At 41.6% G+C, this 17,305-nt stretch overlaps 3 protein-coding genes across 4 annotated transcripts; 2 read left to right on the top strand and 1 right to left on the bottom strand.

Annotated features, from left to right (window-relative positions):
- Positions 1-185: 185 nt before the first annotated feature.
- On the top strand, positions 186-3,086 carry LOC103360320 (zona pellucida sperm-binding protein 3-like). Its single transcript, XM_008286024.1, has 8 exons — positions 186-386; positions 459-562; positions 663-751; positions 1,526-1,706; positions 1,808-1,913; positions 2,005-2,090; positions 2,863-2,954; positions 3,028-3,086. Exons 1-8 carry the CDS (start codon positions 186-188, stop codon positions 3,084-3,086), a joined length of 918 nt encoding a protein of 305 aa, XP_008284246.1.
- Positions 3,087-8,275: 5,189 nt separating this feature from the next.
- On the top strand, positions 8,276-11,258 carry LOC103360311 (RING finger protein C14orf164). Its single transcript, XM_008286015.1, has 12 exons — positions 8,276-8,375; positions 8,522-8,574; positions 8,684-8,758; positions 9,003-9,109; positions 9,193-9,295; positions 9,391-9,419; positions 9,498-9,538; positions 9,644-9,668; positions 9,752-9,815; positions 10,857-10,908; positions 11,043-11,073; positions 11,189-11,258. Exons 1-12 carry the CDS (start codon positions 8,276-8,278, stop codon positions 11,256-11,258), a joined length of 750 nt encoding a protein of 249 aa, XP_008284237.1.
- Positions 11,259-11,646: 388 nt separating this feature from the next.
- Positions 11,647-16,751, bottom strand: homeza (homeobox and leucine zipper encoding a). Of its 2 annotated transcripts, none has more exons than XM_008286014.1 (3): positions 16,294-16,751; positions 15,467-15,570; positions 11,647-15,078 (listed from the first exon to the last, which is right to left on the bottom strand). In XM_008286014.1, exon 3 carries the CDS (start codon positions 15,049-15,051, stop codon positions 13,069-13,071), a length of 1,983 nt encoding a protein of 660 aa, XP_008284236.1. In that variant the 5' UTR covers positions 15,052-15,078; positions 15,467-15,570; positions 16,294-16,751; the 3' UTR covers positions 11,647-13,068. The 2 variants fall into 2 exon arrangements, with proteins under 2 accessions (XP_008284236.1, XP_008284235.1); XM_008286013.1 differs by having other exon boundaries at positions 15,475-15,570.
- Between the last annotated feature and the right edge of the window lie 554 nt (positions 16,752-17,305).

The raw sequence follows: 17,305 nt of genomic DNA, 5'->3' as shown, positions 1-17,305 counted from the left end.
CTCGATTGACGCGTCTCACTCAGAGGAAATAAAACCACCTACAGAGCCGGCAGCAACTGTTCGGTCAGCATGGCTTCCTTCTGGTGTTGTGCGCTGCTCTTGAGCCTGGTAGCTGCCGGTTTAGTCAATGCAGGTAATATTTCAGGTCGTTTTAAATGTTTTTAAGATGGTGATTTTCTGCATTAATGGAGCAGAAACTTCCCACTGTGTCCCTAACAGACATGAAACTGGACTGCAGGCCTGATTACATGACGCTGGTGTGGACCGAGAGCAGACCGCAGGCCGACACCTCACTCCTCCGGCTGGGCAGCTGCTTTCCCACCAGCGTCACAGTTCGAGAGGCTGTTTTCAGCGTGGACCTCAATGATTGTCACTTCAGGAGACTGGTGAGTAGCTCAGAAGTGGGTGTTTGAATAAAGCACATCCCTACAGGTCAGTGACGCTTTTCTCTCTCTTAGGTTACCGGGAATCACCTGATGTACACCAATGATCTGATTTACTATTCTCCTCCTAATTCTCTCATCCCTTCCTTCACTCTCCCTGTTGTCTGTGCGTATGAAAGGTTGGTGTTTATATGACTTTAAGTGAGAAAATGAGCAAACAAGATCATGATTTCAGAGCTCTACAGATTAAATGCTGAGATTAATCTTTATTTTGCGCAGGCCCAAAGACTGGTTCCCAGCCATTTATGAACCAGTGTTTAGTACATTCAATCGAGATGATCTCGTGTTCCATTTTGGACTTATGAATGGTGGGTGTGACGACATATCTTCTGTAGGAGCAGATCAGGAAACGCTGTTCTGTATTTGGTGTGAATGGGTCTCACGTTAATGGGTTGAATGTCAATTTTACTTGCATAAGGTAGGAACCCTTCTGTCTAGATAGGGTTTCCAAGCGGAAAGGGACAAACCAGTTTTGGACCGTTGAGCAACACACATGAAAATTGCTGTATGTATGGATGGTGATTTGGAAATGTGCACTTTTTTTGGAGTTGTTTTTTTTTTGGCAGCCAGTGAAGAGAGAGACGGGAAAGTGGGTCATGAGTGCAGTAAAGGGTCATGAGCGGGATTCAAACTCATGGCCACTGCATCGTGGATTATAGCCCCTGTACATGGGTCGCCAGCTCAACCAGTTGAGCTATAGCAGCAGCCCAGAAATATGCACTTTAAGAAAATTTGGATATCAAATAAAGAAACTGTATCATAAAGCAATAGGAGTTTGATTTTAATTCATCAGACATGGGTAATATATCAGTTTTCCTGTTTGGATTCCTTCAGTGGCTGAAAGCATTGACTTAGCCTCTACAATGCAAGTCAAAAACTGGTTTGTCCCCATCCAGTTGGAAACCCTACCTAGACAGAAAGGTTCCTACCATTTTGTAGGTAAAATTGACACTCAACACATTAACGTGAGACCCATTCACACCAAATACAGAATCCTGATCAGCTCCTACCTGCTCAATGAAAATGACAAAATTCTCAGCGACTCCCACAGCCCGATAACGTCTCTGTATCTGCGGCTCTAGCGGACTTCTCTGGCCCTGCCGAATCCACCAGTTTTTCCCTGGGCTCCTTCATCCCCATCATGGCCAGCGTGGAGCAGCAGCACCATCAGCCCTTGCTGCTGCTTCTGGATGAATGTGTAGCTGCCACAACACCGGAGCTGCAGCATGAAAGCAATTTATACCCAATAATCACCAATAAGGGGTACGACTCTCACATTAGCCACAAATCACTGACCTACTGGTTTTTATTTTTGGCCAGATATTCAAGTAACTCAAATGTTTGTTGCTGTTTTAACCACACAGGTGTCTCATGGACAGCAAGACGTCACGCTCAAAATATGAACCAAGAGTGAAGACGTCAGAGATCCGCTTGTCCCTTCAAGCCTTTAAGTTTGCTCTGGGAGAGGACGTAAGTGGTTATTTCTTTAAATGTAAGGCTCCATGGGGAGAAATTCAATCAAATATTACTTGTAAATGTCCGAACACTGTTCATCCAACAGGTATTCATCCACTGCAACCTTGTGGCTTGGGACCCCAATGCTCTTGACCACACCAAGAAGGCCTGTCACTATGTTAAAGATCATGGGTAAAAGACCTAACTTAATTATGTCTTTAAGTAAACTGTACTGGGAGAATCAAGGGGAACCCAACAGTAGAGATTCAGTGGATATTTAATGTTTGACCATTTCGTAGTAGAATTGGGTCGTTCAATCTCAAATATCACATTTTTAGAAACATTCCTGTTTGAGCATCTCTGATTTGTCTGAAAACTGAATCCTTGAATCTAAAGTCTACTGCGCAAATCAACATTTTAAAGCATGAAGTAGGAATATTTATATAGACAACTGAAGTTTTAACTTATTTTATTAAATGAAGAAACTTAAACTTTTTGGTTACCTGTTGACCCACTTTCAGCAGGTATTTAAATTTTCTTTTCTCTTTTTGTACTAAAATTAAGGCTGTTTAAGTGTTAATACCTCAGGGACTATTAAAGATAAAAGCCGAAATGTTCACTGTTTTAATTGTATCCAGAATCTGCAATACTGGACTAGTAGATCAAATAGCCTGATTCATGGATGATTTAAAATATGAAAAACAAATTAAAGCTGTAATGAAAAGTCCAATCTTTAAGCACAGATTAAGAAAAAAATATAACACAAGTCAATTAGTGATATTTTCTTAACCATATTTAGTCACAATAATAATTTAGAATACTCTAATTTCAGATACCATTTTAAGTATTTATAGTTTATGATAAAGTTTCAAACAATTCAGACATGGTCGAGCAGAAAGCCTCTGATGTGAGATAGAGTCAAACCCCAGCTAATCACTGTCTTATGTCTTGTTGCTGTGTTCAGCTGGGAGCTGCTGGATCATCCTACATACAGCAGTTATTGTGACTGCTGTGAAACCAGCTGCAAGTCCAGGAAGACGAGAAGTCTGGCATCAGGTATCCATTTGCGCGATGTGTCCCGTAATGAAATGGTCCCGCTGCACTCATCTAAAAATTCTTGTCTTTGCAGGGAAGCATGGAGTCGAACGTAAAGCAGTCCTTGGGCCCATTACCGTCACTGATTCCTGAGATATCAAAGTGAGCAACTAACTAAATTAAAATATGTGCACATCATTGTCCTCAACTGCCCTCAAACTCTTTGTTCCCAACAGGAATGGCTCCGTCTGATCAACTGGCTCCTTCACTCTGATTTGGGTTTTTATTCTAAGTTACACAAGCTTCTAAAAGCTCAGTGGTTGTCTCTGTATTTCAGATCCAAGGCCATTAAAGATGCATCCACTTGACTTACTTTTGTCTTGTCTCTTTAAATGGTCTTTATAGCTTGCTTTTATTTTTTCAAAAAGGTGCACAGCTGGAAGATGTCACTGCAATATATATAAACTACATCAAATATTAGGAAAAAATGCAGCTCTTACATGTTTACACAGAATGACAATTGTACAACTCATATGAAGCCAAACATTGGAGGGGGGAAGCACAGAATTACACCTCCTACTCGTCTACCATCAGAGTGCCAATAAATGCTTATTCATACTCTCTCAAAAGGAGATTTCATTTTATGGGATGGATCTTGAGAGCGAAATAATTCCAGTTCATGTCTCCGTAACTATCAGTTTCAGTCTGTCTTATTAATTTTGTGGTTATAGGCAAAGTGTGAACAGTGATCGTGCTGTCAGAAAATCTCAGTTGGGGGGGAAACATTTGCTCTGGAGGAGTGACTGTCTGTGAAACTACAAGGCTGTGGTTTATAATGAAGCAAAATCTGATTACCATATTTCTGATGAACAACTTGGGGGGAAAAACCAAGTCCAGTCAATTTTTGCAAACTCTTTCATCAAGAGGATATCAAATTCTAACTATTCAAAAAATCAGTTCTTTTAAGATCCACCCTTATATCTGAAGAAACATTACAGGTTAAATTGGGTGATATTACCTGAATGAAACCTGCATTAAAAAGTAAAATATTTTGAATGTCCTTGCTAGTGTGACAGAAAATGCAAAGGGTTCCAAATATTTTGGTTTTTTTTGGTTTTTCCAGTTAAAGGCAGATGTACTCCCTGACAAAATCACCCCCAGTCATTCTATTGCAATTAATTATTTCATAATAGTGATTTAGGTCATCTGATTAAAAACTCTGGTTTTTATTCATATTGCAGAAAAAAAAATATTGTATCAGTTTCCCCCCTTAATATCATGCAGCCCTACAAAAGACTATGATTAAACCATGAGCGAACATATATACAAGTCGTGACATGTGGTGCCAGAGGTTGGTTTTTTAAAAGGTCAGGTTGTGTAAAATTCCAAGAATTCATGGAGTAAATCACTGAGAAAAGACATTACTCGGTGCTAAACAGATTAAGGTTTCCTAATGATACTTTCTAAGGTGAAAAATGGCAAATAATTAATGGATTTTTTTGTTGTTGTAGTTTCTGGATTGATATATGGGGCTGCAAGGTGGATCGGTGGTTAGCACCACTGCCTCGCAGCATGTTCTCCCCGTGCAGCGTGGGTTCTGTCCGGGTTCTCCGACTTCCTCCCACAGTCCAAAAACATGTTGAGGTTAATTGGTGATTCTAAATTGTCTGTAGGTGTGAATGTGAGTGTGCTTGGTTGTCTGTCTCTAAGTGTAGCCCTGTGATAGACTGGTGACCTGTCCAGGTGAACCTGCCTTCACCCTGATTCAGCTGGGATAGACTCCAGCCCCCCACGACCCCAGTGAGGATTTAGTGGTGTACAGATAATGGATGGATTGATTAATGAATGGATTTTTTAAATTCCACATTTATTCCCAGGCAAATCTCTATACTACTAACAATAATAATACTAAATAATAATACACTTTATTTCTATGGTACCTTTCCAACTGGAATTACAAGGTGCTTTATGGAACATTAAAATGCATAGTGTTAGAAAACAAAAATAAAACATTAAAAGAAGACAAACATTAGTGAAGACAGAACAACCTTGAAAACAGCAATAAAACAGCAGGGAAAGAAGGAATGTTGCCAAAGGGGAAAAAAAATCTTCATTTTCTTTCAAAATAAAATGAATTTATTTCACATAGAATATGTATTTAGGACCTCATTATTTTGACCTGTCAACACTGACGCCTCTTACGTCCCTCAGCCAATCAGAACAGAGAACCGTACGCGCGAGGCGGGTCTTTTAAACTGAGCTGCCGTGAAACGTCTCTTCTGTCGGGAACAAGCTTCAGCTTCTCCTGAAGAGAGACTCAGGTAGAAGAAAAATTACAGAGATAGTATTTTTTGTACTGAAAGTTGTGTTTCTTATTGTCTTTGTTTTGTCAGTGTTTCCAGTATTTTGTCTAACCTCACAAGTATGTTCACAATTTAAGCTAGCTAACAAGCTAGCTAGCAAGTTCTGTGACCTTTAGCATGAACGTAAAATGGCTGCTTGAACCCATCTGTCACCTGTTCGTTCAGTTACTTGATTCAAGCTGGAAAACAAGTGAACGAAAATGATAAAAATTTGACTTTTTTAAATACTATTTTTAAAGGCATCACAAAACAAACAAACATCACTTTGTGTTTACTGTTTTTTTCCTGGTCGTAGGCCTCTTTCAGGCATAATAACAGTAATAATAACTTTGTTTGTATATATGATTTACCTTTTGACAACAAAGCTGTAAAGTGCTTTACAAAAAAATAAGTCAATTCGTAGGATGAGAGCAAATTCAACAGATAAGATTGTAAAAAATGCAACATGAACAAAATAAAATAGTCAAGACAGTGTTTTCATATAGAACATCTAAGACAGCAGCTGGGATTGGTGATACAGAAGTAATCTAACAAGAATAAATATTGCAGTTAAGACCTTATAGTATCATTTAAGGTGTAATTATACCTGAGTAATGTACATATTAGAGATTGAACTCTGCAAAAATGATAGAAAATGTTGCTTTACTTGACTATAATACAGATCGATGCTGAGACTCTACAGCGTTATACATTATGGAAAGTAATGAAACCAATGATAAATCTGGACACTTTACATTGCGGAAATTAACCTCACAAATACTGTGGCTAGAACCCTACAGTGTTGTTAATTGTGGCGATATAACTGGCAATTTAAAAAATATGTATTGTATTGTATTGTTGTGTAATCTTTGCAGAGGCAAAAGAGAAAGACTCCCTTGTGACATGCACTCCTCTCCATAAATCTGATTTCTGAATGTATGACTTCATGTTTGATCGAGAGCTGCATGGTGAAACGGTGGTCAGCACCGTTGTCTCGCAGCAAGAAGGTCGCTGGTTCGCATTTGACACCTGGGATCTTTCTGCGTGGAGTCTCCATGTTCTCCCCGTGCAGCGTGGGTTCTCTCCGGCTTCCTCCCCCACAGTCCAAAAACAAGTTGTGGTTAATTGGTGATACTAAATTGTCTGTAGGTGTGAATGTGAATGTGCTTGGTTGTCTGTCTATAAGTGTAGCCCTGTGATAGACTGGTGACCTGTCCAGGGTGTCCCCTGAGTCAGCTGAGATAGACTCCAGCCCCCCACGACCCTAGTGAGGATTAAACGGTGTACAGATAATGGATGGATGGATGTAATGTTTTATTTATTCAATCCATTTTTTTAAATATAGGGATATCAGTATTTGCTGCTCCAACAAAAGACCTCTCCACAACAGAATGTCTATAATGGAAGTGGTAATTGACATTTGGAGAGTGGAGTCAGAGACCAGAAATCACAAGTGCACATCTGCAATGCGTAGAGTTGATAAAGTTGTTGGTGCTGCTTCTGGAATGTTTTCCAGCTCTTCCTGAAGAGTTTGTTGAAGTTGGCGGGTGTTTATGGAGACAGAGTCCCACTGTCAGACGCGTCCATCCCGAGCATCGCGTGGCAGGTCGTGTGTCGCACCATGCTGTGAGAAACGATTTATTAGATGACAGATGGTGGAGTTGTGGACTTTAAAGCTACAGAGCCACAGCTCCAACTGACATACCAGCACCCAGCATGCCAGCCAGCAGCTTGCTCTCGTCTCTCTCTTGTCATCTGTGGCATTGTGTCATTTGAATAAAGCTGCATTTTAAGGTGGCTTTTTATAGTCATGGTCAAAGGAGCGCCTGTGTGCCGGTTAGCTGTCTGATCACTGTCCTGTAAAGCCACATCTGACTAGAGTGGGGATTGATTGGTCAGAAATTTGTCATGAGTTGAACAGCTCATTAGCTTTTGGTGCTCAGTTGGCTCAATTTGCCCATTTTCTAACTATAACAATAGAAATTAGCTTTTCAACTTTTTCTCTGGGCCCCGTGTATTTTAAGTACTTCATGTTCAAGTTTAGAAAGTCATCCTTGCTGCGCTATGATTCAGATTTGTCACAAAGCAGCTTCATTTGAAATTAAATACTTTTCAGATGATTTCAATGACCACTTAAGATGAGAGAGTATATTGCCCAAACCCTGGATGTCCTTCCAAAATGTGCCCTATCAGCCATCTAACTGTGACACCCAGAATCCTCTGTGATGCCAAATGCATTACTTTAGCTAAAAAGTGATGCTCGTACTTTCTCATGTTGTCTCCGTTTACAGCATTAGCATATAACTGAATATATTTCTGGTCAAGACTTGTGTTTTCATATTCTGTATATTTTCAAACTTTTATGTATTTTTTTTTTCTTTAATGGATGATATTGTTGTGTTCTTAATGAATAACGTAAAGTGTACATCATACATGACAAGCAATACGTATGTTTTGGATTTAGAAATGTAAATGCCTATTGTTTGCAATTGACATGGCTATCAAGAGCCACTGAAAACTGGTGCCGTTTTTGCGATAAGTGAGCCTGAGGAAGGAACATCTACATACTGCTGCACTACGTGACCAGAAGTGCGACTACACTTGAAAACGTCAACACCCTTTACTTAACATTCAGGCCGGTCTTGCTGTATTTAAATCCACAGATGTTGAAGTGGGTTGAGGTCAGGCCTTAAACAAACTAAAAAATCTATTTCTTTACGAACCTTGGGATGGGGGCATTATTATAGGAAAAGAAGCAATTGTCTTCACCAAAGTGCTGCCACATAATTGGGAACACAGCTGTCAACAACAATGTTTGTATTTGTTTCTGTTTCATGATCCAAAACCATGAAAAAATAACCCAAGACCGAAGGTACACAAATGCATTTAAACATGGTTGTCCACTTATTTATGGTCAGGTAGTGTAACATTTAATCTAACATAATTTGTTTATTGTGATCTTTCATTTCTTTGCAGACAAGGAAGCACAAAGAACTAAAAATGGACTGGTTCCATTGCAACCAGTGCTTCACAAAGAGAGGGTCGAAGTTTGCCGTCTCCAGCTGTGGCCACATCTGCTGTGAAGCGTGCATTCAGTCTAGTAAGAGAGTTACATTCTCTCCAAAGCTAAATGAATTTACTTTCACATTATATCCAGAGTTCTCTTTCAGATTTGATCTGGTGTGACAGAAAAGTTTCTTGGCACTAATGACTTTTGTGATTTTTTTTTTGTGTGTCTTACCTCAGAGCAGTGCAGTGTATGTGGAGCGAGCTGCAGCTATCTGGCCATCAGTGATGAGGTTGGTGCGTCTGACATATTCACAGTAAATTACTGTCCAACGCCGCCAATGGACTGTGACCTTATTTCACACAGCCAACGATTTCTATCTGTGCAAATTTCTATTTCAGATGAAGCCACAGGAGAAAGTGTTTTTCAAGGACCCTATGAAGCTCATCCAGTCACGGATGCAACACATCACACAGGTCCAAGCTCCCTTTCCTCTGTCATTTGTAATTGTTGTCGCAAGATGTTAGATGTCAGAGTCAAATAATATCGAGTCAGTGCGCCATTCAGCAAGAGACGGAAAAATAGAATGCACTTCAGTGTTGCTGTGCTGTTACATTCAGAAATCTCTGAGCAGTTATCCACCAGCCAAAGTTGATTTATGGATTGTTTTACGTTTTTGACTGAAATGACGTTAAGTAGTGATGTCTTGATGCTCCTCAGATTGCGACTTTTCAGCAGACACAGATGGAGAGAGTCATAGCACACTTCAAGCACAAGTCTATTGAATTAGAGAGGCGTCTGAAGGAAGTCACCGAGCAGGCTTACAGGTGACTTTAATATCTGCCATCGTTTCTCTGTCGCTGTGTAAATCAAATCCAAACACCTTTCCTCCCTCGTCTGTTGCCACAAGGCAACTCTCAGAGCTGAAGAGAGAGAATGCGGACTTAAAAAAGCAGCTTTCAGAGCTCAAAAGAGAAACTGCCGAGTTAAAAAAGCCACTTTCTCAGAGGAGGGTGAGTGCTCCAAAGATTTATGAAAGAAAATGTTCAAGCTGCCAAAAAAATCAAGTTACAAAGCTAATTTAGTCTGCACACTCTCTGTGCCACAGGTTTCTCCAGGACAGTTTCACACTGAAGGGTAAAAGCTAATTTACACGTTTAAAGAAAACTTTCATGTATGGCTTTTAAACTATTACTTTTTTTTTTTGACTCCCAGCACTCAGAGGATGACACTTCCTGTGGCTGTCACCTCCCCAGGTAACCTCAGTGATTAAAGCTGGATTGTTACAGTTCTCAGAGCTGCTCAGTTTTAGATGTGTTGATTCAAGTTGACGATAAGCTCGTTCATGTTTCTTTCACCAGTTACCCCTCGTCAAAGACCTATGAGGTACACATCACACTGTATCATCATGTTCTAGTTGATTTCATTCTTGACAGCATGTAAACATTCACATGTTGTCTGGGTCTCAGTCATATAGGCTCAGCAGAGTCTCGGAGGTGGGCCAGAGACAGAGGTCCGACCTTCTCCCTTCATGTAAGTCTCAAACCAATATTCCATCTATGTTGCTTTTCAGACCGAAATTAATCTCATGGTAATCATTGGTAATCAAGTGCATTTTTTCAAAATAAAAAAATGTGTGTATATTTGTATGGCAACTTCTTCTTGTTGCTGAAATCTTAACTCAGGTTGCATTCAACTAGGTTTTACTGGAGCTTTTCAGAGGGTTCATCTGCGTCTTATGGTCTTCTTTAGAGGATGTTGTTGTCTTTAACCGCTTGAAGGTGGTATCACCTTGACAACTGAGTAACTCCCTCCACGGATGACGGCTGCCAGATGTGGTTGAAACCTTCAGAAATAGCACAAATTTTCATGCTCAATCAGAATAACAAATTCCTAGACCAGATGCTTGGTCGGATAGAATGTGGAAACTACACCGTGGCCTTCAGGGGAGGTTGGAAATGACAGATGCAACGTTCATAAAACACTTGACTTATCTTTTGTTAGTCGCTATTCCTATTATTAAGAATAATGAAACTGTTGAAGAGTAGTTGCTGGTGTGTACTCTGAGCACCACAGAGGACTGGAATTGTTCTGTTTGTCTTTTTTTCTTTACATCACTTGGTATCAAGATTTTTTTTTCTGCTTTTTGAAGTAAAGTGAGTCAACGTTTTGATATTGGGCTGTAATGCGTTGATGACGAAAAACCGCATGTATGCGTTTACTAAAGTGAATCAGAGATGAATCACCGTCATGCATCAGTCATGCATCGATAATAACCCAATATTACACATGATCCATGATGATGACGATGTAAAAAAAAGAAGAAACGTGGCAAAATTTTTATACTGTCAACATCAAGAGCTTTTGTACGAGTAGACAAGACAAGCTCCCCCTTGGCTCCTGTGTCATTCACACCTTATAGTGTTTATTTAATACTAAAATCCAAACATCAAGCAAAGCTTTTTGTCCAACATACGTTCCATGTGGTTCCAAGTTTAAAAATACATAGAATTTAGTTTGAGGTTTTTCTACATGAAATACAGAAAACACTTTACCATGTTTCTGTTTCATCAGACTCCTGGATCAACTACCTCCATGTCCAGCCACAGTTCTCTTCATGAATACAGTAAGTGTGACTGTGATCAAGCTCTTGCAGCTCTGCCATCGCGCCTGCAGTTAAACCGAATACTTTGCCTCAACAAATCAGAAACTGAACGCATGCCATCCTCAGTCAAAATCCTTCTCCTCTGTTTTGAAAAGGAACACCCACATCCTTCAGCACTCCTACAAGGTGAGAAATGCTTTCTAAACAACCTCTGCCATGAAGCATCGTATCACATTTCTAAATGTTCTTGATGGGATGGTTTTCTCAGGTAACTGAGTCAGTGCATTTCTGTCTTCCTCAGAACGCAGACTCCCAATGTTTTGCAGCTCCCGTTTATGAGTGGATTGTCAGTACAGTCACCTAGGCATTGACTCAATAGGTGCATACACTCCTGGGGACAGCTTTTTTAGTTATAGAGTCTTCGTGTTGGTCATTAGGACCCAAAACGTTACTGTAGTTTTATGCCTGCCCAAAAACCTAAAGTGCTGTGTACATTGTTTTACCTACATGAATGTTAACTTGATGTACCTTGTTCTGCTGTTAAGACATTAAACTGCCATATAATTGCAGCTGGATTTGTGGTAATGTATTATTTCTAGAAACACATTTTAGCAGCAATTTACCTCAGAGGCCTTTCTGCAGATTAACTTCACAGCCACTTGCCTTCGCTCACAAGACAGAATTTGCATGGACTAAAAATAAATAGCAATCGTAATCAGCTTTACAGCACACTGAAATAACTGTTTGCATACACGGTTATAAAGGCAAATCTTTTACTGGTTTCCAGTGACACAATTGTGCAAATGAGATTTTTTTTCAAACAGGAAAAAAAAACACATTAAAAACATCGGCAAAGGAAGACACTACGTGTTATGGACATTTCCCCACAGCATGACACATTAGCTTCTCATGACTAACAGGATGACGAAACAAAGTGATGCACACTGCTTTTGTCAAGTTTCTGGTCATCTAACCTTTTTCCAGACATTTCTAAGGAACTAAACTCAAAGCCCACTTCATCCTCTGTACGTCAGCTAAAAAGGTACTTTAGCATGTGGAGGTTTCTCTTCTTGCAAACACAGCTATGTAGGAAATAACTAATAAATACATGAACTGATAACCTGAAAGTATAATGTTTGTGCTATAAATCATAATGTAAGTTGACAAAGTAGTAATTTTCTTTGGATTTAAATCCTTTGCTACTTATACAGTATGTGGGCCCCCATCAGTTATCTTACCTAGTTTGTCTACATTAAAAACCATGAGGTCACACCCTATACCTATTAAGACAAAAGAGATATAAAAATACTGACTTAATCAATGAGCATGTAGGCAATTCTGACATCTGTATGACTTTGATGTGGTTACTGCTTCTTAGTACTGCCAACCTTGAGGCAAATATGTAATACGCAAACGACAAGCAAAGTATTCAAAATCAAGTATTACAGCAGAGCGTCTACAAGGGAGTCAGGGAATGTGTTTCAGAAATACACCGTAGACGTCAGATGTAACTCTATTTTCTATATCATGCTGTTTTTGAAAAAGCATGACCATAGGCTTCAGGTATCAAGAATGACACACGTATAGCTGAGAATTCGTGTTTAGTGAAATGAACGGATTTTTTTTAAATGTGAAATTATTGGATTTAATTAGCATAATGGCAGCAGGCTCTAAAACCAAAGTGCAAGATGTCAGTTTAAAGTGTACATGTCCAGTGTGCTTTTCATGACAAGGTATTATTGGCTGTAAAAGGAATGATTACACACAGCGATCACTCAACAAATTCATCAATGTAGAGATTTTTCTTCTTTTTTTTTTTTTTACGGAGCAGTAAAGTATCTGCTATAGCCAGGTACCAAAAGTACAACCAGTTTAAATTATACTGCTACAATAGCATACTAAAAAAAAAATCTGTAGTAGTGATGTCTAAACAAAAATAATGAGCTCGAAAAAATATAGCAAACCAGTGTACAGGTTACTGTCCTATTTACAGTAACACAGGCAGCACAATTATAATTCAAGTCCAAATATATTAGGATAAGCAGGGAATGCAGCATATATAAAAAACACAAACCTGACTTTGGGCTTGTACTGGGAAGACTGAATGTTACAAACCTGCCTCAATTAAAGCAATATAAACCAAACATGTGAGGAGACCCCCACTAACTTGTAGAAATGTCCTTAAGTAACAGTAGGTTCTTCATCAGTCTCCGCAACATCCTGAGCTGCAAACCAATCCCGCACCTGCTGGTAGCTCATTCTGGATTTCTTGCATAGAGAGTCAAGGTCTTTTTCATGTAGTGGGCCTGTTGAATGGTAGTATGTCATTAACGGCTGCATATCAGGGGAATCTCCACTTCCGTTTGCATGAGATTTTCGTTTGCGACCCCCAAGCCGAAGGGATGTGCCGCTTCCATTTGTAAAACCACTGCTGCTTTGCTGGGCAGCAAGTTCTGCCAGGAACTGGTCGCGGACCCCCTTCACCCATCGCAGCTGGCCGTTTTTGACAGCATACCGTGTGTCTCCAAACCACTGGATTACATCTGCCCGAGGTAAACCTGTGAGCTTAACAAGTTCAGTGTAATCTTCGCTCTTGGGCCACTGGCAGCGCAAGAAGTGCTGCTTTAACACATCCAGCTGCTGCTTGGTCTTTCTTGGTCGCCCAGCAGGAGTGAGGCTCGACGACGTGGAAGCCCCTGAGAAGCGTGAGGGTGTTTGTGAGGGACTGGTTTTGGCTGAGTGAACAGACTTCTTTGATGTGCTGACTCTGTTTGAAAGCGGTTTATTAGGTGAGGCAGTCGGCGGTGGACTGCCGGAGGGGGAAGAATAGGGAGAGGATTTTAATACATTTGTTGGTTCCACAGGAACATCTGGCTCAACCTTGCAGTTCTTGGTCAATTGTAAAGGTTGTTCTTCAATTTGTTCCTCATCCTTCAAACTGTCTCCATCACCAGACAGATCCTCAATAACGTCAAATCCTTGTGCATCAAGGACCCTTTCTCCAAATGCTTCCAGGCTGTTGGACAAAAAGGTCTGAAAGAAATGTGAGTTTCTAATCCCATTGCTGCGGACTCCCTCATGGCCTTTCACCCCATTTAGCTGACGAGACTTTTGAGAAATAAGTGGAAGAGGTTGTGGTTGTTGATCCTGCTTGCTGCTAACAGCAGTGTGGTGAGAATAGTTCTGTGCTGCTGCCAGGCTCCCTCGACCAACTCGTAGCTGGTAACGACTGTCACTGAACCATTTACGAATGTCGTTACGAGTCAGGCCAGTTTCTTCCTGCAGTCGTCTGAGCTCCGCCTCTGCAGGCCAGTTCTCTCTCAGGAAGCTTTTGCGAAGGGCAGCAAGCTGAACTTTAGTCTTTTTGTAGCGTCCGTGACGGTGCGGTCGTGAAGCCGACTCTGAAAGGTCGAGGGAGCCATCAGTTGCTGTGGTTGCTGGCGTGTCTGCTGGTGGGCGGTAGAAATATGAATCCTGAGGAGGTGGGAGGGTGGAACTGAAACACGGGGCAGTGGATTTGGCTGGTTTATATGAATCTGGTGACTCACACTTTGGGATCTTCTTCGGGGGCATGACGGTGGACAGAGCAGCCTCCTCTTCATCGCTTTCCTTATCGTCAATAACCAATTCCTCAAAACTTTTGCTCTTGGTCTCTGGTTTGGCTTCCTCAGTTGCTTCAGTGGAATCATCTTGAAGCTCAGGCACTGCCAGCTTCCGTCGTGTCTCCTCGATCTCCTCCGATGACCAGCTGATACCATATTTAATTCTCTGCACCATAAACCACACCTTAACTTTGTCCAGTGGCAAGGCACATACCCGGGCCAGGGTGTTAACCTCCCGGGATGACGGGTATGGAAATAAGTTAAAGGCTTGGACGAGCTCTGGGATTGCGTCGAGTTCACGGGTCTGATCAGACTGTGTCCATACCAGTTTGAGTCCCTCCGACACCAGAGGGAGGCACACAACAGAGTTGTGGTTGGTGGTGAAACTCGCGACCCCACTTGTGTTGCTGTCAGCTGAGGTGGCAGGGTGGCGCGAGTCCTTGGCGGGGTGTTTAGCTTCCAGCTTTCCTTCACATTCTGTCTCCGTTACTTTTCCTTCAAAAGGCTCCTTCATGCCCACAAATAGTCCATTTCTGCTGGTTTTTTCAATGTAGGCTGCCATCTGGGCTATCGCAATAGGCTGCGTCACCTACAAAAGAAACAAAAGCAGCAATTTAGTTGTTGTTTTGCTTGTCGAGCCGTTTTAACTTCACAGATAAGATCACAGTGAAGAGGACAATTCTTTCCTAGGAGTACGCACTGATGTTTTCAGAACTTTCTGTTCTCATTCATTCTCAGAGTCAATTATCTGACAGCTGTGTCCCCTTCCCTTCCCTTCCCTTCCCCCCCACCCCGCTTTACTCTCCTTATTCTGAACTCTCAATGAAACTGGTCGTATAGCTACTCTGTCCAGACTGGGACTCCCCTCCCCCCAAAGTGTGGTGGCTGACTTTTGTTTTGTGTGAGTGGGGGGATTGGTCGCAAAGGGGTGGGAGCGAAGGGGCATGGGGATCTATGAGAAATCCATCACAGCCTACTTTCTCACCCCTTCTTCCCAGTCAGGCTTTGTTCCACTTCCAAGTTCTCAGTCGTGGAAGATAAGCGTCGCCTCGTCACAAAAGGCAGCGGCCACGAGAGAAACCTGTAGAAAGAGAAAACAACTTACATTAGCCACACTTAAGTCTGGGCACATGAACTGGATTACACAATAGAAAGAAATAGATTTTTTAAGCAACAGGTGTTGGACTAGCACTTTAACACATCACAATCATGGGCAGAAGGCTGAAAACAAGGAATTCAGATAAAGTTCTGGATCACTGTTTGGTTTTTTTTGTTTTTTTTAACCCACTGCAGTCTTCACCAAAACATACCAACCAGGTGTTTGAAACTCCAACACCACACAGTCTCATAAGTAAGCACTGGTCATTTTGGAGGAGCTGTTCTTTATTTGGAGCAGAGGACATGTTGCGCATTTAGTCGGGAGGTTACGCCATGGCCGACGACTCAGGTCGCCTAAACCACCAAAAGAAATGTTGGAAGTGTAACACAAACATTAGCTTACAATTATGAAATCACAGCGTTAGTCACTGGTGACACGCTACAAACCAACGGGAATGAGATCATGAGGTGGCCCCCCGATTTGTTCCATGTTTTGCTTTGAGTCTCATATAGAGTTTTTTTTTTTTTTAGTTTGTTTTATTTTTGTTTTCATGCCACGAAAATCGGCAAAAGTTGCTGTTGTGCGTCTGTGACAATAGCAGTCCAGTGTCTCCCCCCTTTATGGCGTACTAACTAAAACGCTTCACACTGCACAGGCGCACTTCGCCGTCAGACACGCTTCACTGAAACATAAAAATAAACTTACCGAAAACGCCAAAACAACCCTTTATTCCCGAGGTCCGTCCGAGCGAAACGAAAACCAAAAGCGACGCGGAGTTTCCCCGTCCACCACCCCGCTTCTTTTATGGCCTAAGTTTAGAGGTAGAGCCGTGAAACAATACCGTCCGTGTGTTTGTTTGACCCTTGTCTTATTTATCAAGCGCCTCGACGGATTACGGTCGAGCCACAAAGATGCGAGGCGACCAAGTTTGTCGCCTGTCGAAGGAGTTCAGTCGTCGGCTAAATTTCCCGGCGAAGAGGACACAAAAAAAAAATCTCCAATCCGTGGGATTCAGGTCTGAATCCGAGTCGCCGTTTATTCGTCCCCTCCTTCGGTCCGCCCGTTGTTGCTTTTGTTCTTTAACTGAGAAGTGTTTCCCCTGTCCGGCCAGATCGAGGCGAGGCGGAGCTGAGGACCAGGAAGCCCACAAGGCCCAACCGACTCTCCCACAGTGACGGCGGGGTGGGTGTGCCAGTCTGGGCAGAGCAGGCCGTGGATTGGAGGGAGGAGGCGCCTGTATAATAAATCCGTGACAGTAGGCCAAACATTTTCACGTCAGCCACCCACCAGCACCCCCTGTACCAAGGCGACAAAACATCAGATGTGATTTTTAACAAGAGGAATCGTCTTATTGCGTCTGAGCAGTCCCTCTGCTCTCCCTACATGAGAGCAATCACGTTACACTCACAGGGTCTTCCTTTGTACACTGCCTATAAAAGGGCCACCGTTGAAATTGTTCTCTTTTTTATTTAATTTGACTTCATGGACAAGAATCTACAAAGAAAGACTCTTTCATATCAAAGAAAAAGCACATTTCTACAAAGCAATATCACGTAATTATAAATATAAAATATCAATAAGTGCTTAAGTATTAACCCCGGTATGGTACACGTCCACGGGGGCTTTTTTACACATGAGGCGACTGTTTTCCAATATTGCACGCTTCACTAGTAGATGGTGTGATGGCAGGCGCTTACCTTCACCGCAAACCAGTCCT

The sequence above is a fragment of the Stegastes partitus genome, unplaced genomic scaffold, assembly GCF_000690725.1.
Source record: "Stegastes partitus isolate 25-593 unplaced genomic scaffold, Stegastes_partitus-1.0.2 Scaffold425, whole genome shotgun sequence".
Classification (NCBI taxonomy): Eukaryota; Metazoa; Chordata; class Actinopteri; family Pomacentridae; genus Stegastes; species Stegastes partitus.
The sequence above is the reverse complement of the archived record's forward strand: the minus strand, read 5'-3'. Positions and strand labels throughout refer to the sequence as shown.